At 36.4% G+C, this 23,192-nt stretch overlaps 1 protein-coding gene across 4 annotated transcripts in view; it reads right to left on the bottom strand.

Moving 5' to 3' along the window:
- Nucleotides 1-23,192, bottom strand: part of Taf15 (TATA-box binding protein associated factor 15) — a 32,031-nt gene that overhangs the window by 2,846 nt on the left and 5,993 nt on the right. For 2 of the 4 annotated variants that reach the window (NM_001105824.2, XM_087570607.1), the window contains exons 2-12: nt 21,829-21,868; nt 18,897-18,948; nt 18,707-18,791; nt 18,522-18,624; nt 17,179-17,369; nt 15,783-15,903; nt 6,542-6,576; nt 5,913-5,945; nt 4,678-4,787; nt 2,549-2,678; nt 1,157-1,249 (exon numbers count right to left, since the gene is read on the bottom strand). In NM_001105824.2, the coding sequence (NP_001099294.2) occupies nt 1,157-1,249; nt 2,549-2,678; nt 4,678-4,787; nt 5,913-5,945; nt 6,542-6,576; nt 15,783-15,903; nt 17,179-17,369; nt 18,522-18,624; nt 18,707-18,791; nt 18,897-18,948; nt 21,829-21,868 (993 nt within the window). The remainder of the gene's footprint in view (nt 1-1,156; nt 1,250-2,548; nt 2,679-4,677; nt 4,788-5,912; nt 5,946-6,541; nt 6,577-15,782; nt 15,904-17,178; nt 17,370-18,521; nt 18,625-18,706; nt 18,792-18,896; nt 18,949-21,828; nt 21,869-23,192) is intronic. The other 2 variants (XM_087570606.1, XM_087570608.1) reach the window with 2 other exon arrangements.

The following is a 23,192-nucleotide window of genomic DNA, read 5'->3' as shown; positions in this document are numbered from 1 at the left end:
CGAGACAACTCAGCAGGCATAGGACTTGTTCTAAGCCTCACAAACTAACTTTGATTCTGTCATCCACCCAGTTGAAATAGCAATTAACTCAGCAAAGCTGTGCTCTGAACTCCACATTACACAACGGCATGCATGTGCTCACACAAATAAATGCTTTTAAAAAGTTAGACCAACTACCTAACTAGGTCTCATTTGAGCAATTTTACCACTCCTTTACCACTGCTGTAAGAGCACTGGTAAAAAAAAAGCCATGTCTAACCTTTCCTACCACTTTCTTAGCTACTGCAATATCCTCATTTTAAGATGAAATACAGGACAGTTGGAGAGGTGTCTCAGTGGTTAAAAGCACAAGCTGCTCTTGCAGAAGACAAGGTTGAATTCCCAGCATGCATTTGGTGGCTTTACAAGCATCTGTAACTCCAGTTCTAGAGGATCCAAGAGCCCCTTCAGGCATCCTTGGGCACCAGGCATTCACATAGTACATATATGCAAGCAAAACACTCATGCACATGAAAGAGAAAGAGGGAGAGAAAGGGAAAGGGGAAGAGGGGGAGAGGGGGAGAGAGAGAGAGAGGGGGAGAGAAAAGTTAGGTAAGTAAATAAACCTAGGGGGGAAAGGGTAGGTAGTAGCTAGTGATGGCACACACCATTAATCCCAGGAACACCACCCCAACATGTATGTGTGTGTGTGTGTGTGTGTGTGTGTGTGTGTGTGTGTGTGTGTGTGTGTGTGTGTGTGTGTGTAGTGAGGTGGGGATGGTAATCTCTTGAGTTGAGGCCACACTAATCTATAAAGCAAGTTCCAGGACAACCAGGACTACACAGAGAAACTCTGTCATGAAAAACCAAAAACTAAAATAAGATTTGTGGGGCTGGAGAGATGGCTTAGCAGTTAAGAGCACTGGCTGTTTTAGAGGTCCTGTGGTTCCCAGCAACCACAGTATAACAGGACATGTATAGTGGGATCTGATGCTCTCTTCTGGTATGCAGGTGTATATGCAGAATACTCATACATAAAATACGTAAAAATATTTTTAAGTTGCAAGCAATTATATCTAAGCAAGGACAGAACACAGACTTATATTCAAACTCTGTATAGCATTTGGGCCATTTTCTTTCTTTACATAGTGCTGGGGAATCAATGTAAATATCCTACCTCGCCGTCCACCTCCACTTCCACCGCCTCTCATGAATTCAGGCCTTCTCGTGGCAAATGACACTTTAATGATGTTTCCATGGAATTCTTTTCCTAAGAAGAAAAAGCAGTTCTGAGGCTGAGCAAGGTGGTGCACACATACAACCTTAACACTCAAAAGGCTGAGAGGCAAGAGGATCACTGAGATTTTGAGGCCCCAGCTTCAGCTAGACACTAAAACCTTTTCACCAACATCTAAAAAGAAGGGAAGGGAAGACAGTTTTAAATAAATGCTACAATGCCACTCCATACTTCCCAACAAAACAGATACTGTCTTGGCTAATTTTACTTTCAGAAAAAAAATGAAAGTATCCCCATAGACATTTAAACATACTAGTGCTTTTCAAACAGTCAAATAGTGCTAAAATATAACCCATAATCTACACAACAAAACAGACTTCCCATGGGGAGATAGTTATTTCTTACTAAGTTTAAAAACAACAAAAAATATCTAATATTCTTAATAAGTATATATAAAAGTTTGTTTTCTTGTCTTGAGGACTGAACCCAAGGCATAATGCAAGTACTCTATGATGGAGCTATATTCCTAATTCCTGTCTAATACTTTATATGAATGCCTAATTTGCAGAACTGTCAACTGTATTACCATTTATTTCTTAAAGGGAATTAGTGTATGTACATGTGCATACACAATACACATGCATATATATGTGTGTGTGTGTGTGTGTGTGTGTGTGTATTTATATCTTCACACATATGTTTATACATACAGATGGGCTTCCCAGTGTGTTTATAGTTTAGAATAAACAAAATGGGAGGGGTAAACAAGACTGAGGTTCAGAGTTAGTTGTAAAATTGTCCCCAACAGGACCATGCTTGAATACTTGGTCCTCATCAAGTAGCACGTTTTTGGAAGGTTGCAGCATGTTTTAGACAAGATGCCTAGCTGGCAGATGTCAAACAAGCCAATTTTCTATACCTGTATCAGGGTTAGAATTATGTGCAAGTAAGAGTAAAGAAACACAAACAAAGATACTTCATCTCTTATCTACAAGTACATAAAGCACAAGCTTGTTGTAGTCTTGATCACTATTAAACAGGAAAATAACCACTATCTCTCAGAATATGTTTTGCCTTCCAGGCTAGAAAATATTTCTTCAAAGTTACAAATGGGAGCTAGAGAGATATTCAGCAGTTAGGAGCACTGGCTGCTTGCTTCTCTAGGAGTCCCAGGACCCATATGACAGCTCACAACCACCTATGCCTCCATTTCCAGATGTGATATCCTCTTCTGGCTTCCAAAGGCACCAGCTTCACAAACCATGCACAGACATACATGCAGGCAAAACACCCAAACCCATACATCATTTTAAATATAGGAATGGAGCATACCATCAAACCAATCAATGGCTGCCTTAGCTGATGGAGGGTCATCAAATGACACTGTTGCTTCTCCTTTTGGCTTTCCTGTGTCTTTGTCTGTGTAAAGATTTATCATTGGTTTTCCAGTCTTTTTGTTAGTCTAAAAAAAGAAAGATCAAATTGTTGTTGCATTTCAGGAATAAATAACGATGTATCATTTAGGTAAAGATTTTTTTCAAAAATTTATTATTTTCAATTATTTGCATATATATGTATGTATGTATATGGTATGCACATGAGTGCAAGTCCCCTCAGAAATCAGAACCATCAGATTCCCTGTAGTTGGACCTTCGGGCAGATGGTAAGCATTCCAACATGGGTACTGAAAACTGAACTCAGATCCTCTGGAACAGTAAGTACATGGTCTTCACAGTGGGGCCACCTATCCAGGCAGGTAGAGATTTTTAAAAAGGGATCCATACATCCATATTACAAAATAGTATATATATTTAATGTAAAAACGGAGTTAGCTATAGGTGTGGACATTGAAAATATTCCTTCCATCCTGCAGTAAGAGAAAAACAAACTATAAAAACCTTGCCAGGAGCCAGCAGTAATGGCATGTGCCTTTATTCCCAGTTCTCTGGAGGCAGAGGCAAGGAAGGTCCATCTTAAATACTTTAAGGTCAGCTTGGTCTACATAGTGAATTCCAGGATAGCCAGAGCTTTTAAAAAAAAAAATCTGGGGTTGGGGATTTAGCTCAGTGGTAGAGCGCTTACCTAGCAAGCGCAAGGCCCTGGGTTCGGTCCCCAGCTCCGAAAAAAAGAAAAAAAAAAAATCTAAGAGATAGTATATTTGAGGGTCTGGATTCTACTTTTAGGACCACCAAAAACAGTGACAATGACCAAAAAACCAAAAGTCCTAAAAAATGGCATGCTGTCTATGTGTACTTGTTTAAACCCATAAAAACCAAGTATAGATAATGTTAAAAAAAATTACATATTCTGTAAAACATTTAAAGGCTAGCAATAAAATCAATGCATTATTATTAAGATATTCATTGGACCTTGGCTGGGATGAGGGTAGAAGACAGTTCTACTTTATTAAAAAATATGTGGCCAGCCATGATGTCTTGTCCCTCTAATCCTAGCACTCAGGAGGCTAAGGCAGCACAATTTTGAGTTTCAGGCTAACTCAGGCACAATGGGAGCCCCTATCTCAAAACAAAGAAAAGCTCTGAACTTGTGTAGGTTCATATATAAATTTAAAAAAAAAAGAAAAGAAAAAAAAGCAAAAGCAAACAAACAAAAAAACCCTAGGAATTCCCAAATAAGAAAAAAATAAGATATTTCACACATACCAAAACAAGGACCAGTGAATGCAATAACATCAACCAACCATTATTTCCTTAACCCTGCTGTTCTACAGGCTACTTTCCAGTTAAAGATAAGAAGTACATGCGTGAGATTAAGTGAACAACAACAGAATAATCACAAGATAATAAACTGATGCAGTACAGACATTAAGCATAAAAAGTTGTTAGTAATAACTTCTGTTTACATATAATTGCATTTCAGAACCCAAAAATAAAGCTTAAGCACAAGAACAAAGACGACATGAGTAAAAAATAAAACCTTCATGCACAGTGAACTCAGTATGCTCCTTAGTTTTTTTGTAAACTTGACTCTAGTTGAAATCACCTTGAAAGAGGAACAGCAATTGAGAAAATGCTTCCACCAGACTGACTGACCAACTGATATGGGAGGGCTCAGCCCACTGGAGACATTGCCACCTCTGAGAGGTGATCCTGCATAGTCTAAGAAAACATGCTGAGCAAACCATAGGGAGCAAGCAAGTAAAGTGCTCCTCACGGTCTCTACTTCATTCAGTTCCTGCCCTGACTTCCCTCAATGATGGATTATGATAAGCCAAATGAAATAATCCCTTTCCTCCTCAAGTTTCTTTTGGCCAGAATATTCTATAACAGCAACAGAAAGCTAAATAAAACACTTAGCAAAGGCCTACAGACTTTGGGAAGCACATGCATTAAAGGATTTAGATAATGCTTACTAGAGTATACAGACTTACAATGTAATGTATGTAACTTAATTAGAATATTAACACTTATGAAATCTTCAATGTGACACTTTTAACTTACCTTGATAATTCCTATTTGCTTAAAGAACTCTCCCACTTGATCTGTAGACACACCCTCCCCAAGTCCTTGCACAAAGATTGTGTTGTTATCTGAATTATCAGACTCTGAATCTACGGGGGAAAAGTTATGGTCAATTTCATATACATATTCCTTAAATTACTACATCCTGTTCAGTAATCAAAAACAATTTATTGACTAGTATTGGACTGCTTCTAAGTGCCAAATATATGGACCAATATTAAATCTTATATAAACATGCAAATATTTACAGTTGTTATATGAAAGATCAATTCTTACAACAAAACTAAGGTAAAATGCAGGTTACACTCTGAAATACATATAGACCAATTAAGGGAGATGTTAAAAATATCACTCTTCAGATCCAGGACTAAAACTCATGAAGAGATGAAGAAAGTTAATTAGCATACCTTTCTCTGAAGAATTTTCAATTATATATATTCATACGACTTACTAATCAATACTTTTAAAAGGCTTTCTAGTATACAATTCCCCCAAATTGGACACTTGACTCTCAAGCCAGCCAGCCAAGCATATCTGCTGGTTTCCCATTCACTGCAAAAAGCCTTGAATATATCAGAAGGTAAGAGCACCTTGTACACACACCTTACCTTACACGCACACTTTTGGATTAGTACAACAAAGTAAGAAAGCTGTATAAAAATTCAGTCCATCAAGGGATAATTCAGAAATTGCCATCCATATAGAATACTTTGGCATCTTAATAAAAACAAAAGTTCTGATTTCAATATATATTAAATATTTTTACTCAAATAGATTTTAACCTCTAAATCCTAACTTTCAAAAGGCTCCAAAAGCAAGTCTATAGCCTTTAATTCATCTAAAAATGAAAAGCCACATAAAATTAGTGACTTCTACCCAGAGAAAGACAATTTCCCTTGTTCATGAACAACTTTCTTATGCCCACTAAAACTACCAATCCAATGAAAGATTTAAACAGCTATTTTTACCTCTACATTGCTAACAAACTTCTTTTAAGCTAGACTGTATTAACACTTATTAGCAGTAAAAATTTGAATGTTTCTTCAAACAAGAAAAAGTGTAATATAGAAAATCACAAACAGCAATTTCTCTAGTAAGCTGTCTATCAGATCACTGAATTGTTATTTTAAATCAAATTCCCCAGATCAGGCAGCACAATTAAATTAAATTAAACCTCCCTCCAGTATTCACCCCTCCAAATACATAATTCTTACCAGCATCTGGTCTGGGTCCATAATCCCTGTGACCTATGGAAGAAGAAAAGGAAAGGTTGTCTAAGACAACTTATTTGAAATTAAAAAGGAAACAGTAATAACCAAAGCATGTAAAGTCAGTACTTCAAATCCTTAAAAGTCAACCATCACAGGTTTAAAAGTAACTACATAAATGTTTACTATTTAAAGTTTAGGAAATCAAGACGAATGCCAACACTTCTTTAGCCTTGTCCAAGATAGCACCCACTTTTGTCATTATTCTACCATCACTTTTGTCAAGCACTGTTGTAAGGCTGATTGGAAACCCCTAATAATTTAAAAACACCATGTCAACTACCTTTATAGAAAAAAAAACCTATTGTCAAAAACCCAGTGAAGTCCTCATTCATTGGTCACAAACTCTTTCATGCAAATGCACTGTGTAGAAAACGCATTGGACTATTTGAGATCAGATTTGGCTTTTAATATCTACTTTGATATAAGAGTGTATACAGAGAGTACTTTGTAATGCACACAACACACGAGCCTCAACAGAGTAACAAGGGCTTAGACTGCATCTGCGGAATATTGGTGGCTTTTAGATTTATATAGCATTTCCACTGAAACATTTTGGGATACTCAGCACTTACCACCAAAATTTTTGAAGCCACCGCGGTCACCACCACTGCAGAGGAAAAATTGAAGAAATGATTTCTTCCTTAAGTCTCTAATGTGCTGAGCCCTGGGCTCAATCTACACTTAACTGTCACAAGTAGAGTGCCTAGGAAAATAGTAGCACCACTAACTTTCCAGTAAATCCATTTCAGAGTTCAATGATTCAATCTAAGTGCTTTCCCAAGGATTTATTCCACGAACTGTCTTTTCACATTTATTATAATACATCTAATATACTTTTTATGTAAAAAAAAAAAAAAAATCAGCTTCCCAACCCCAAGCCTAAAGATTACTACTCAAACCACAACTTAAAGCTGCAGGCACAGCATGAAAAATGTGAAATTAGAGTATTAGGAGTACTTTTTAAATACAAGAAAGAAAAAGCTAAAAGACCAGAGGAATAAAAAGCAAAGTTAGACTTTGATAGCAGAACAGGAAAGGTAAAAACTTGAGAACAGATTCTGCTGTGATATTAAATTATGGATTTTATTAATTTTAAAGGAATAAATTTAAACAAAAATCAGTCTGAATAAAAAGTCTTAAAACTTTAAACTTAAGAAGATTGATAAAAAGTGAGGACTAGAAAAAGCTAAACTCAAAACTGCTCCTCTCCATGATCCACTGGAATATGAGATCTTTTCCTACCATAACTGAGGTTCAAGCTGCCAAATGGTCTCAATATGAAACCGGCAAAATATGTTAAAGATGCAAAGTCACAGAATGACTTTATTTGGCAAATTTACGCTATCAGTCAAGTCAGTGGTCCTTGTACACATGGTTTTAAGTAACAAATCTAATAAGCAACTCATACTAATAACGTAATTAAAACAAAAAACCAACCAACAACAACAAAAAAAATCCAACAAATTCTATTCATCCCATAAAAGCCTGTCTCTTGAGTGAAATACATAAACCTTCTATAACACAAGTGCTAATAAGAAACCCACAGTTTTCAGATAATATGAGTTGCTGCTCATCTATTATGATCCTAGAAACTAACCTAATTTATTATCTGCTTACAAAAATGGCTTTTCTGAATTGTCCAATGAAAACTAAATGAGAAAGCTTTCTCTTTATTACTCTGACATAAAAACATTTTGCTTTAGAATTAACTTAGGTTCAGACACTTGTTTTAATTTGCTTTTAAATTTAAGTGCCAGAAAACCCTTTTTTCTAGCAGGAGACTAAGGCTCATTCAAGGCTATGTAGACAATACTAAACTGAAGTCCTTCATAGACACAGTTTTGCATTTAAGATTACTGTTTTAGCACAGTACCTAAACCTTCCCTACACATTAACTTGCATGTATGTTACTGCTACCTCCTTAAGAAAGAGAAGCTAGTCATTTCCATTTTGGTTTTAGTTTCTTGAGACAAGGTCTTAATGATGGTCCTGAATTTGCTATGTAGATAAAGATGAATTTGAGTTCTTGAACCTTTTGTGTTGAGGTTTGGTCTGTTGCTGTGTAATATACTACTAAATTTTGTATCCCAAGGCCATTGTCTCAAGACAAATATATTCTCATGTATACCAGCTTTTGTGTACGAATCTTGTTCCCTAAAACTACTGGTCGAATAAAGATGCCTACAGCCTGTAGCTGGGCAGAAGAGAGGTAGGCTTCAGTTCCTGGGCTTGGGGTCTGAGGCAGAGTCCACTGGAGTGAGCAAGAAGAAGGCAGAAAGCACCATAGGGTAGATAGAACTTGAGGGTTGATTTATCTGCCTAGCTCTAATGCTTTAAGGCTTATTATAAATATAAAGGTTGGGTTTTTGTTTTGCTTTGTTTTTTCTGTTTTGTCTTTTATTTGGGAACTAAATGATTAAGGCGGGGTAGAAACCCCCAAATAATATTTACCAAAACACTTTCACTTTCTCCTCTAAGTCCATTTGCCATGAACAAGCAGAGGCTAAACTGTTGAAAATAAAATGTTCCTTCTTTTTCAGTACTGGGGACTGAACATAAGTTCTCATGCTTGCTTAAGTAAGCGGTCTACTATTAAGCTATTCTCCAAGCCCCTTGAAAATTATATGAGGCCAAGGTTCCTTCAAAGATGAACCTCAGAACCCCAGTGACAGACAAGAATTAATGAAAATATCAAGCCCACATTTCTTTAAAAAAATTGTTCTTGTATATGTTGCATGCATGCGTGGGCTACTCCTGTTTGTGGAGGCCAGATGTCTACCAGAAGTCTTCTATTTTCCACCTTATCTTTTAATTTCTTTTTTTTTTTTTTTTGGTTCTTTTTTTCGGAGCTGGGGACCGAACCCAGGGCCTTGTGCTTCCTAGGTAAGCGCTCTACCACTGAGCTAAATCCCCAGCCCCATCTTTTAATTTCTTGAGCTCCACTGAATTTAAAGCTCATGAATCAGCTAAACTGCCTGGCTACTGAGCCCCTAGAATCTTCAAGTCTTCTCTTCCCAGCACTGGGATTATAGGCATGTGTCATCATGCCCATTTTAGCAAGTTAAAATGTTTAAGACTTGAAGAAAGACTTTTTACAAGGAAACTACAAGCTATGTGTTCATAAGATACATCCTAATTGTTTTGTTTTCAACGGAACAGCTGATCTGGTCCACAATGAAAGAAAAATATACCATGTTATTACACATCAGGGAGCCTCTTTCATTTCCACTCTCCAAACTATACAACTTTGAATGATTTGGTGGTAGTGGTTATTTTTTTCCCCCCCCGGAGCTGGGGACCGAACCCAGGGCCTTGCGTTTGCTAGGCAGGCACTCTACCACTGAGCCAAATCCCCAACCCCAGTAGTGGTTATTTTTGTCTCTCTAACAGAGCCCTAGCTGTCCTTGAACTCACTATGTAGACTAAGCAGGCCTCAAAGTCAGAGATCCACCTGCCTCAATCTCCCAAGTGCCGGGATTAAAAGCATGTACTACTGTGTGACCTGGCTGAACAATTAAAAAAGAAAAAGGATAAAGATGGTTCAATGGTTATCTTTTAAGGGCACTTACTGCTCTTCCAGAAGATTCAAGTTCAGTTCCCCAGAACCCATGTTCAGTGGTTGCAATATAACTGCCTATAACTCTAGCTCCAAAGGATTCAATACCCTCTTCTGTCTGTGGGCACCAACATGTGGCAAATATTTACACAAAATAAAGTACACATAAAGAAATTTTTTTTAAAGATGCATCCTCTAAAAGAATATATAAGAACATTAAGGTTGAGTTTCCTTCTTTACAAAATTCAGTTCTATATCCTTTCTATTCAAAGGGTAAGCACAAGTATAAACATAGCCTAAGAGCTCCTCAGAAAAGCAGGCTCTCAGTCTCCATAGAATGGTAATAAGAGTCCCAGGTAATTTATTATATATAGTTAAGTCTAAGAAATTCTGATCTTAATGTTTCACCTGTACATTCAAATGGCATTCAATCATTCTCACTCCTTAAGTAAGCTTTGTATTAATTATATTACAATTTCTTTACTAGGAAATTTACTGTATTAGCTACAGGAGTAAGGGAGATATTCTTGTGGTTAATGTTTCTTCCAAGCTTGCAGTTAAGTCAAAGTCATTTCTTCTACATATTAAGGCCTCGTTAGCAAATTAAGACAGAAGGATATTTCAACAGCTGCATCAAAATGTTTCAAATTAGGCTGGAGAGATGACTCAGCAATTAAGAGCACTGTCTGCTCTTCTACAGATCCTGCGTTCAATCCCCAGCAACCACATGGTGGCTTACAACCATCTGTTATAGGCATCCACAGTGACAGTATACCCACATACATGAAATAAATAATAAGTCTTAAAAATGTTCAACCCCACAAATAGAAGCAAAGAAGTACACATAAAGAACTCCCCAAGAACATTTAAGGTAAAGTAACAGGGATAGTTAAGACACATAGGTATCTTCAATTTAATTGGCTAAGTATCCCTACATACGTATAGAAACTTAAAAGTTATAGAAACAAAAAATACGGGGCTTCCAAATTCAAAACCATAATGAAAAGAGGACTCTAGGGTAGACTGTGGAGGTTTTATCATCATATACTTTAGAAAAGACACATTCAATAAAAAGGAACATTTGGGGGCTGGAAAGATAACTCAGTGGTAAGAGCACTGGCTGCTTTTCCAGAGAACTCATATTCAATTTTCAATAGCTCACAGCCTAGAACTGCGGTCTTAGTAGATCCAACATTCTCTTCTAGCCTTCATGGGCAATGCACACATGTAGTATATAAACATACATGCAGGAAAAGTAAATATCCATAGTTATAAAGTTAAAAACATTGTTTAATTAAACATACTATTCCTTCCAGTTTTTGTTTAAGGGGCGTGTGCATTTTTGTTTGGAGACAGTCTCTCATTTTATTTAACTGGGCCAGCCTGGTACAAGGGACCCCAAGCTGGCCTCAAACTCTTGGCAATTCTCCCAAGTGCTGGGATTAATAACAAACACAAGGCACTACATTAAGCTTTCAACTGATAAACAAACAAAAGAATCCATCGACTACATCTACACTGAAGGACTAAATTCCTAGGAAGCCACACGATGATACAATCATACTACCATACTACCACCTTATATGGTGCACCCAGAACCAGCGCAATGCTGCTCAACTCTCCAGCCTTCAGCTCAAGCTCTAATTCTCCTGCTTTACTTCCCAGGTAGCTGAGCTTACTTAAACATGAATCAGGCTGCAGGAATCTTTTATCCTGGTACTCGGAGAAAAAAGGGCATAGCTAAAAAGCAGTAAGAGATTACCTCAAAACCTTGCTCTGTGCTTGAGTTTTTATACTAATAAATCCAGAACAAACATTTTGAGAGTGAGAGGAAAAAAACCAATAAAGTTATGTGAATGATTCAATCAATTTGAACATCATTTTCAATAGTCTGGTGTACTTCCCTCCACGTTGTATATGTATATGACAAAAAGGTTTTCAGAATCAAGATTTATCAATCGATTAACTTCAGGAAGGCAAGAGTCTCTCCAGAGCTACAATATCCAATATACAATATCCAATATATATCTGCATGAGTATTTAAAATGTAAGTAGATAAAATTGATAGCTCTAAATGTCAAAAATGAACTAATTTCTAGTTTTAGCATCACAGCTTACCTATTACATAAACTATTTTAGATGTACTGGGTTAAAGTATATTAATAAGATTGTTCTCACTGGGGGCTGGGGATTTAGCTCAGTGGTAGAGCGCTTACCTAGGAAGCGCAAGGCCCTGGGTTCGGTCCCCAGCTCCGAAAAAAAGAACCAAAAAAAAAAAAAAAAAAAAAAAAGATTGTTCTCACTGCTGTTATTTCTATTTTCTCTTTCTTTTGCAGTCCTAAGAATTGAATCCAAGAGACTAGCACAAAGTGAGCTATAGCCCTGGGCTGTTTTCTTTTCAATGTGGCTACTTGAAATTTTAAAACTATACACATAGATCAAATTTATGACCCACATTGTTTTTCTATGAAGTAGTGCTAGTCTACACTACAACTAGAACATATATTCAACTCTGTCATATCCAGGTATTAGGGATAGAATCTAACTTTTGTTGTTGTTTTGATTTTGAGACAGGGCTTCTCTATGTAGCCCTGGCTTTCCTGGAATTCACATTGTAGATCAGGCTAGCCTTGAACTCATAACGACCCTCTTGCCTCTGCCTCCAGAGTGCTGCAGTTAAAGGTGTGCCACCATTGCCTGGCTAGAACCCACTGTTTTAACCATGCTAAAACATGGTTATCACTTTACCATAACTTTACATACCTCTGATTCAGAACATACACACCTTTTGTTTGAGATAGAGTCTCTGTATGTAGTTCCAGCTGTCATGGAACTCAAGAGATGCACCTGCCTCTGCCTCCCAGAGGCTGGGATTAAAGGCAGACACTACCACCACATCTGGCTATACAGATACATGTTTTTAAGAGAGCTAATTAAATTCTCTTACAAAAGGGAGAAAATACTCAGTTGAAGAATTTTGGAATTCACAATGAAGAGCTTGAATCACTTAACTCTATCATATACAAACAATGAAATAAGATATTCTGCACTAGAGTAATCAATGCTAAAACTAAAAGGCATTGAGACTTTTTTTTTTTTCTTTTTTTTTTTTTTAGGAGCTGAGGACCGAACCTAGGGCCTTGTGCTTGCCCACTGAGCTAAATCCCCAACCCCTGCATTGAGACATTTTTATCTTAGCTTCTAGCCCAGTAAGATGTCAAAGTCAGGACAGTAAGAAACTCAGTATTCTTTGCAACAATTGTTTTTCAATGAAAAGTCCATTTCTTGTAGTTCCTATGAACTTAACATATATCTCTCCAAATTAAGTCAATGGTTTCCTTTTTGGTATTAAGTCTTCCTCCAGCCAACCAGTCACAGAATAAAAACAACCCATTCTTTACCACATACCCAAACCTCACCCTCAAACTATGACCCTCTGTAAGTGATAAATCTACTTAATGCCAGGTACTTCAAACCTATGTGTCCCTCTTAGCCTTTACACCCCACAGTTAAAGTTTTAACCTACTGAGTGAGATGATTAGAAACACAAATAGGGGTGCTGAAGACTAAAATTTCTGTGTATTTTGGTATTTAAGCACAAAACCATGTGTGTTTAAAAGAAAAAAAAGAGAGATCTTGAAACTGGGCATTTATAGTCAAATTCACAATGCTATACCCTAATGAATAAGCTAAAAGGCACATCTTAAAGATGTTATAGTATTGGGCTGGAGGGATGGATCAGTGGTTAAGAACAATGACTGTTCTTCCAAAGGTCCTAAGTTCAATTCCCAACAATCAATGATGACTCACAACCATCTGTAATGGGATCTGATGATTTCTTCTGATGCTCTCTGAAGAGAGTGACAGTGTACTCACACACATAAACTAAACATAAACATACAGATCTTTTTAAAAAATGTTGTAGTACATGAAAATTTTTAGTTTTTATTTGCCGCCCCCTTTCCCTGGAGAGAGAGTAGTCCGGGAACTCTTATATAGACCAAGCTTGGTCTTAAACTCACAGATCTGCCTGCCTCTGGAGTGCTGGCATTAAAGGCATGCACCATCACACCCAGCAGAGATCTAACCAGTATTCATAAAGTTTTACAAAGACAGACAGGTTTGTTTACATTCGTTTATGCCTACTTTGGTGGTCCAAGGGCAAGGTTGAAGCCTAAAACATTTATCATCTTGCCTTTCACCAAAAGAAAAATCAAACCTTGACATCTCAATACAGAAAGTAAGTAGCCACCAAGATTTCTAAACAGGCTTTATGTGAACAATTAATATACTGGGAAACAAGGAAGTAGTTAAGACTAAAATCTCTTATTCTCTCTCACTTTACCACCATTTAAACATCAGCATCATTTTGACCTAATAAATACCAGACTTCTGCAAAAACTCTTTGTATAAGGAGTTTCTATGCATAAAGAAATTTAAAAATAAAAACTTAGTTTATCAACTAGTATTTGAGCTACAAATTAAACTCAAGATATATTGCCAAGGAAGCTATGTTGCTTTTTTGTGGGGGGTGGGGGAAGGGAACCCAGGTGGTTTCCATCATTAGGGAAGAATCAGCAACACGCTTTCGATCCCGTGGTTCTAAGATGGTGCTCACAAACTAATATGTTATTTATTGACTCCCTACCCATTTACCTTCCTAAAAAGTGGGATTCCATTATTCAGTCAGTCACAGGTTTTTTGTTTTGTTTTTCAAGACAGGGTTTCTCTGTGTAACAACCCTGGCTGTCCTGGACTTGTTTTGTAGACCAGGCTGGCCTTGAACTCCCAGAGATCCATTTGCCTCTGCCTCCTGAGTGCTAGGAGTAAAGGTGTTCACCACCACACCTAGCAACAGTCAGTTTTAATACGTAATCTATTAATAGGATTCCAGGTAGCCAGTTATCTAAAAAAAACTTCATTTGAAAGTTAAGTATCAGGGGCTGGAGAGATGGCTCAGTGGTTAAGAGCATTGACTGCTCTCTCAGAGGTCCTGAGTTCAATTCCCAGCAACCACATGGTGGCTCACAACCATCTGTTATGGGATCTGATGCCCTTTTCTGGTGTGCATGAAGACAGCTACAGTGTACTCATATATATAAAATAAATAAACAAATCTTTTGTTATCTCAGGAGTTTTAGGCTGGGGAGCCGCTGGGTAAAAAGTAAGTACCACTTCACTTTACTGGTGGCAGAATTTGATAATCAAGACAAATACAGTATCTTGGTAAAGTAAATAACTACCAATCACAAAACTCCTGATAACTAATGAAGATAAGTATGTATCATTTATCTTAGTAAAATGAGTACCAATCAAAAAATTAATGTCAACTTTTTAAAAAGCCTTTAAACTCTCGTATAAAATTTTTCAAAATTATCAAACTTTGGCATTTCCATAACATCAAAGCATTTAGAATATTAAAACAGATATAAGCAAATATGGGGAGCAATTAAAGTGGCTGTATTAGTTGTTTCTCCTCTCACAGAACTGAACTGCTACTGTTATGTCATTAAATAGCAGTAGCAGGCCACCAATACTTTCAATTCTTAGTAAACAATTATTTTAAAGCCTGTGTACAAATCTACAATCTATAAATCTCAGGACATAGACCAATTGGTTTTCATTCCATTTTCAAGACCAATGCACTAACTTTAAAGATGTATTTTAAAATTATGCTAAATCAGCTTTTATAACTTATATCATAAGTAAATGAAACCAACATCAATAATTTAAAAATAGCAACAAGAAATTAAAAGTCTCACATACCACAGCTACAACTAAAGTGTTATGTGATATATTATTTCAAAACTTATGTTTAAGGAAAGACATATATTAAAGCTTTCTTACATGTCTATCCCACCTTTCTATTCTGCTACGATCTAATACTTTCCCCACCCAAGGGAACTCTTTGTCTTTCATACAGATTAATTTACCTTTTTATTGGTTAAGACACTAAACACTTTGGTTTCCAAAGGTTTGAGTCTAGCTCCAGCAGGAAAACCAATCAAGTAATTTAATTTAATCATAACAAAGGTAGGGAGTTTTAATGGTGTTTAAATTAACATACACCATATAAAATAGTATCAATATAGCCTCTTATAAAATGATTTATGACATATAAAAGCCTGAAAAAAAGGTTTACTTTCTGTTCTTCTCTCTACAATGTAATCTCTAAAGCCCCTGTACTTAAATGCCAGAATACAATAAGGAAAACACTAAGAAAGAGAAAATGAAGGCATCTGTATCTCAATACTTACCTTGATCCTGTCATAGGACCTCTTCCATCCTTGTCATATCCCCCACGCCCTCTACCTCCTCCCTGTGACCCGCCATATCCTCTATTATCTTCTCCATACCTACTCATATCACGACGGTCATCTACAAAAAGAAAAGCGTAACACACAAAAATATTGTCACTTCAATTTCTTTGTTGTTGTTACAACAATGTCTCCCTACATTAGGCTGATCTCCAGTTCCTTAGCTTAAGTAGCAATTTTCCTGTCCAGGAATTATGATGTAAGTCCCCATACCAGGCAACTATTTTCACTTATGATTAAATGTTTCAAACAATATAATTGTTCATGGCTCCTTTTGACACATAGAATGTCCTTCAGGGAAAGGAAGAAATAAATCAAATGCAAGCTATCACATAACATTCTGGAATTCAATGTGCTTAAGAATTACATCTACATCAAATTCCATTTCGCTACAAAATCAGACAGCAAATAAAATTACTTAAGCTAACTAGACTTCTAGTTCTATTTCCCTCACTTCAAAGACATTATATGTAAGCTAAGCCCAGACCAGGCCTGCAAAACCACAGCCACCACATACTTTCCAAACTGAGAAAACAGATATCCAGAGACTATTTTGCTAATTCACTCTATAATCAATATGGCTAGGAATATCGCTCAGTGATGAATTGTTTACCTAACACACATATATATAGAGATCCAGGAATTCAACTCCTAGCACCACCAAAATAGTTTTTTTCAGCAAAAATGTTTCATGACCACTTACTAGGAGCCAAGTCCTATGTAGACAACAAAAGAATTGGGGGGAAAAAAAATAAGACTAAAACAAAAACAAAACAAACAAAAATCCTCCCAAAAACTTCCGCTTGAATCACTGACTTTGCTGGTGTGGTCTGAGTCCTATGTATCAATAATGTATATAAAGTGCTATGGAACAAGAAAAATTAATGGCTGTTTCTTCTTATAAGAGATTAGAGAAGACTAAAGTTTCCTAAATCAAGTAAGTATACCATCACCAAAAGAACTGACAGCAAGAGCACTGTCAACTGCTCAGTTTAAGAGACAGTATCAGTTTAAGAGAAATGTAATCAGCAACCAAAAAAGTCATGCAACCTCTGACAATCTCCAAAAAGTTAAAAAGAAAAATCTAGTAATAGTTTCTATGGCCATGAGAAATCTATTTCCAGTCATGCCAAATTTCTTTCTTTTTTTTTTTTTTTTTCCTCCGGAGCTGGAGACCGAACCCAGGGCCTTGTGCTTCCTAGGTAAGCGCTCTACCACTGAGCTAAATCCCCAGCCCCTGCCAAATTTCTATCACCAAGTAAAATTCTGAGTGTCTACATCCGTACTCAATGAACAATTCTGTGAAGGAATGATGGAAAAGAGGCCATTATCTTACCTTGTGTGTGGTGGCTATAGTTTTCCCTTTGTGGATGGTAAGACTGCTGGTTTTGATTATAGGAATCATGCTGCTGATAATTGGACTGCTCATCATATGAGCCTTGGTGCTGATCATAACCTGACTGCTGGTCATAAGAATCTTGCTGACCATAGTCTGACTGGCCATATGAAGGTGCTCTTCCACCTTGACTGAACAGAAATCAAGAACATGAGAACTTACGGAATTATGTTTGCGGAAGCAAGTTAAAGGACACTAATACAGGGCTGGAGAGATGGCTCAGGAGTTAAGAGAACAAATCCCAGCACCAACCTGTCAGAGATCACAACTGTCTGCAACTCTAAGATTTAATACTCTCACAGACACACATACAGGCAAAACACCAATGCACTTAAAAAAGTAAAAAATAAAAAGGACACTATACAGCTAAATCTCAGCAGTGTCTACTACTATTTCTCATGGTAATTATTTGGTTCTTTTATCTATAAAAATTTATCAATGGAATGCCTTCCAAAGACAATTTCACTATCACTAAAAAGATACCAAAGGGGAAAAAGGAAGTTGTTATACTTGAGAAAAACAACAATAAAAACAGAAACAAAAACCTTTAGATACTATTAACGAAGTAACTAGTTTTTACTTCTCTGAGTTAAAAGAAAATGTAGGATATGTATGATTCTTCTGCAAACTCGGTCATTCAGTGATGAGTTCTCTTACCAGTTACACTTACAGGATCTATGTCACTTCCTTTCAACATCATGTCTTTTTTATTTGTAGCCAAGCATGGTGGCTGTTCTTTTGGTACTGGGAAGACATGAACATCCTGACCTTAAGGCCAACCTAAGCTATGAAGACTCTGGCCTCAAAAAAGGGAGCTTAGGTGGAGTTGCCCCATTCTCAACAGTCATATCTAATTCTACAGAATACCACAGCAATCTATTTCAACTCCCAATTCAAAAACACCACAAAACTATTGTTTGAACACTAACTCAAGAAGCATTTCTTCACTAGGTGATGGTGATATATGCCTTTAATCTCAACAGAGGGATCAGGAGGCAGAGACTGACAGATCCCTTAGTTAGTTAAAGGCCAGACTGGTATAGAGAGTAAGTTCTATTACAGCCAAGGCTACACAGAGAAATACTGTCTTTTTGAAAAACACATTAAAAAAAAATTCAAACCAAATCAAACCAAATATATATTTAAGGTACTGCATCAAGTAGCTCAAAAGCAATTTGAAGAATTTGGGCACCCGAAGTCCTAGATTCTACTACCAGCACCACAAGTAGAAATAAAAAGGCAGACATGCCCAACATAATTTCAATAATTCACTGTTCACTTACCCTCCTGATGATTCCGTGTTTTGTTGTCCCTGGTTATTATATGACTGCTGGCCATAGGAACTCTGCTTTTGATTCTCATAACTACCATAGGACTGTGAATAACCTAAAAATTAAGTAAGAATACTATTTAGTGAAGGCTCTGATTTCTGACTCTCTAAAATAGTAATTTAACAAACCAGTCCAACCTGATTGATTTTGTCCATAACCGGAGTAACCACCATAGTTTTGTCCATATGAAGAATCAGTCGTTTGCCCATAGCCAGAATAGCTCTGAAATTCAGGTAAATACTCAAACTGTATTACTTACTAGATTAAAATAATTATTTATAAACGTTATTATTTATTAAATAAAAGACAACTGATTTTTTAACCTACTTGTTGTGTCTGTCCATAGCCTTGACTGCCTTGATTTCCATAGGAAGAATAACTGTAAAAGAAAATTGCAATACTTGAAAGAAATATGCTTTTAAAACTTAAATACAAAACTTTGTTTTCAACACATCATACTATTTCTCCTCATCTGAATTGTTTTTTGGGTGTTAATTCCTTTATTTCCTAAGGTAAAACAATTTTAGGTTATACTTAACAAATGAGTTAAAAATCAAAAACTGCTTACATTTAAATAATTCTGCCTCTTAAGACTTTAAATTCATAACAACTAAAGATATATATGAAGTCATTCCCAGACTTGTTGAAAATCAATATCTAAAGTGTTGCTGTGAAAATTTCACCAAGAGCTGCAAAAGTAAAAAAATTATGCTCTGGGATAAGTAACAAAACAGAGAAAGGCATTGAACAGTATCATTCCACAGACAGGTTTTTATTTAGTATCAGGTTCACAGATATCTAATACTCAAAGCATATACAGTTGTTTGCACAATGTATAAAACGTAAACAATGTTTGTACAAATAACCATTCTATCAACCATATAGTGGCCCAGGCCTTTAATTCCAGCACTCACAAAACAGAATCAAGCAGATATCTATGACTTTAAGGCTAGTCTGGTCTACAAAACAAGTTCCAAGTTCCCAAAGCTACATAGTAAGATCCTGTCTCAAAACAAAAACCAAACATGTCTAAGAAAGTGTTATTTCCAAAAACGGCATGGATAGACCCAAAGTAATTATCTGAAGGAGAAAAAGATAATTTGTTTGTCTTTCCAGGCAGGGTTTCTCTCTGTATACCCTTGGCTGTCCTCACTTTGTAGACTAAACTGGCATCCCACTCAGATTCACTTGAGTACTGGGGTTTAAAGGCATGTGCTAGTACATCTGGTTTAATAGACCCTTTCAATACTAACCAATTAGCTATTATCTCAACAGATTAATTTCTTTGTACTACCTGTTTCAATAGAATGTTTTTAACTTCCTTCCCAGGCACAATATGGAACAAAGTCCAGTTTAAATGTCTCAGTAAATAGATGCATATATATATCATCTAATTACCAATATCAAAGTACCAATATCAAATGAAATTGCATTGTATCATAACTAACATGTAGTTTGATAAATGAGTCGTCTGATTGAATGTTACCTTCCCAAAATTTAATTTTTTTTAAATTACATCATGCAAGTACTAACAAGTCAAAAAGGAAAAAAAAACAAAACAAAACAAAACAAAACCAACTCTCTGAATATATGGCTCTTTAATAGCCCCCCAAATATCTTCAAAATAAAATCTTTTAGTTTAGAGCTAACAAATGTTAAAATTCCTCAACTATTTTTTTTCAGAATCTAACTTTTAAATATACAACCAATAAATACTTGCCAAGTACCTACTAAGAGGTACTATCTTATAAGAATAAAATCACATCGATTTTGTTTTTGATATGCTTTTTAACTTGGAGGCTTAATTTTGAGATTCCAAAAAGAGCTGCAGTGTTGAAAGTTGTTACTTCTGGTAAGCAAGAACAGCCTACCATGATTTGGACATAAAAACAAACTTCATTGTGAGCCTATTAGGGCCTTAAGAGCTGCTAAACACTGTACTATATATAGTGCTTTAACAATTTCTCTCTAGCTCTGCATCTTCCCAAGGGTGCTTTCTGGCTCGCTCACGTTCCACTGGAACTGGAGGCCGACTGACAGAGGATGGCAGGGTTCAGCTGTCCTCACTGTTAAGTAAACGGTTTAATTTTAAAAAAGAAAAGAAAGAAAATCTGTTCTAAGGGCTGGAGAGGTGGCTCGGTGGTTAAGAGCACTTCCTGGTCTATTAAATGTCCTGAGTTTGATTTCCAGCATTCCTATTCTGGCTCACAACCATCTCTAACACCAGTGCCAAAAGATCCAACACCGTCTTCTGGCTCTGTGGGCACTGCATTTTCATAACACGGCATACAAAGCACAGGTTACCCATACACATAAAATAAAGCATTAAGGGCTGGAGAGATGGCTCAGCGGTTAAGAGCACCCGACTGCTCTTCCAGAGGTCATGAGTTCAATTCCCAGCAACCACATGGTGGCTCACAACCATCTGTAAAGAGATACGATGCCCTCTTCTGGTGTATCTGAAGACAGCTACAGTGTACTTATATATAATAAATAAATAAATCTTTAAAAAATAAATAAATAAATAAATAAAGCATTAAAAATCACATTAGCATGCTGTATATCATCAAAAGTAAAATATTTTTTCTAAGAACTTGTTTGATGCTAATTTTAAGAAATTCTGTAGGCAAAAGGATGGCTCAGAGGTTAAGAGCACTGCCTGCTCTTCCAGAGGTCCTGAGTTCAATTCCCAGCACCCAGGCAAATCATAACCAACTGTAACGCCAGCTCCAGAGGATCTAACACCTCTGACCTCCACAGGCACTGGTACTCATGTATTCATCCTCACATGCAGACATACATATTATTTTAAAATAACAAAAAAACTTTTTTAAACTCTTAAAGGAAAATCTTAGTTTCTCAAAGAAATTGCTCGAGAAAAAAAAATGTTTAAATACCTAGGATTTTTGTCTTTATCTTCAAGATGTATTTATTAATCAAACTATTTTAAAAAGGAAAAAAAGAAGAAATGTTGCATGACACCTATTTATAAAGGCAAGCTCTTTAACTGTTAACAAGTTATAATTAGTTACTCCTACCCCTTTTTAAAAGAGATAGGGATTTTTTATGCAGCTCAGGCTGGCCTCAAATTTGTAACAATCCTACCTCAAGCTCCTAAATGCTGAGATTACAAGCCTGAACTACTACATCTAGCCTTATTATCTTAATATATCCAAATAAATAACAAATTTCAGAGAAAACTGTATTTTCCCTCAGTTTTAGCCTTTCATGATATTATGAAAACATAGGTATACTTTACCTTTGCTGCTCACCCCCAGACTGACTGTAACTTCCAGAATCTAAAACACATAAAAAGAATTTTAAATTACACTTTCCCCAAGACTAACTTTAGTTCACACAAATGAATATACAGCTAGAAACTGCCAAAAGTTACATTAAGAAAAACCAGGACTTATGGCACACAACTTCAATTCCAGCAATGGCAGACAGATTTCTGAGTTCAAGGTCAGCATAATTTATAGTGAGTTCTAGGCCGCCTGAGCTGCAGTGAGGCCCTGTCTCAAAATAAAAAAAGTAAACACACACGCAAAACAAAAACAGAAACCTAGAAAATAATCTGTGTATGGGGAAATCCACACGGTATTTTCCTAAAAAACAGTTAACTACTTTTTTTTTAAAGTAACAATACTGTTAAAAAAAAAAAAAACCACTGTTCCACAAGATGTGATAGTGGTCACAAGGGATAAATATGAAATCAGTAAAAATTCATACTTTAAAAGCAAACAAAACAAACAAAAAAACTTAACCGGGAGTGGTGGTATCTTCTTAACTTGGCAAACTGAGGCAAAAGGATTGCCACAAGCTCAAGACCAGCCTAGGGTAAGTATATAGACTTCCAGAGCAGGCTGGATAAACTACAGTGAGATTTGCTTCAAAGGAAAATACAACTCACACCCCTCAAAAGTTCAAGCTACATATGTATATTTTTTATTTTACATTAATAAAAACAAATAAAAAGTATGTTTAAACTAACCAGGGCCAGAAAAGGAAGACGCATGCATTCTGATATGATAAATCTACAGAATCACACTTACTTATCTCTACCGTATTACCATATACGCTGTTCTATATTGGGATTACTGTAGCTGTCATCTCCAGAGACTTGCTAAGAAAAGCTAATTTCACTAAGTTTTCAAGTAATTAGCCAATTAATGACATTAAATCAGCAACCATATCTGCCTAATAAACATATCAAGTAAGTGTAAAAGGGAAGAGGGCTCTATTTCTGTAACTGGTTAGAAGTTACAGCCAGCAACCAAAGGAAAATAGGAGAGAAAACAAACAAACAAACAACTCCACCTAGCCCATAAGGAGAATAGATGCACCTATCAAACAGCAAAGGAAAGTCACCCGAGTCAGAGTCAGAGAGATTGGGGGAAGGAAGGCAACGACGTGAGAACACACGCATTCCTTCCTCTACTGACCTCTAATACCTCAATGTTTCCTTTTGGTTCAGACAAAACCATTTAACTATATAGCACTTAGATCTTATGACCCGCTCTTAAAGTCTTCTAATGTTTATGTCCTTAACTTTAGCCTAAGTATTTAGTCCTCTGAAACTATAAATCTGACTTCAGCTGAATTAAAACTTCGAAATATATA

The sequence above is a fragment of the Rattus norvegicus genome, chromosome 10 (genome assembly GCF_021556685.1).
Source record: "Rattus norvegicus strain SHRSP/BbbUtx chromosome 10, alternate assembly SHRSP_T2T, whole genome shotgun sequence".
In the NCBI taxonomy this organism is placed as follows: Eukaryota; Metazoa; Chordata; class Mammalia; order Rodentia; family Muridae; genus Rattus; species Rattus norvegicus.
The sequence above is the reverse complement of the archived record's forward strand: the minus strand, read 5'-3'. Positions and strand labels throughout refer to the sequence as shown.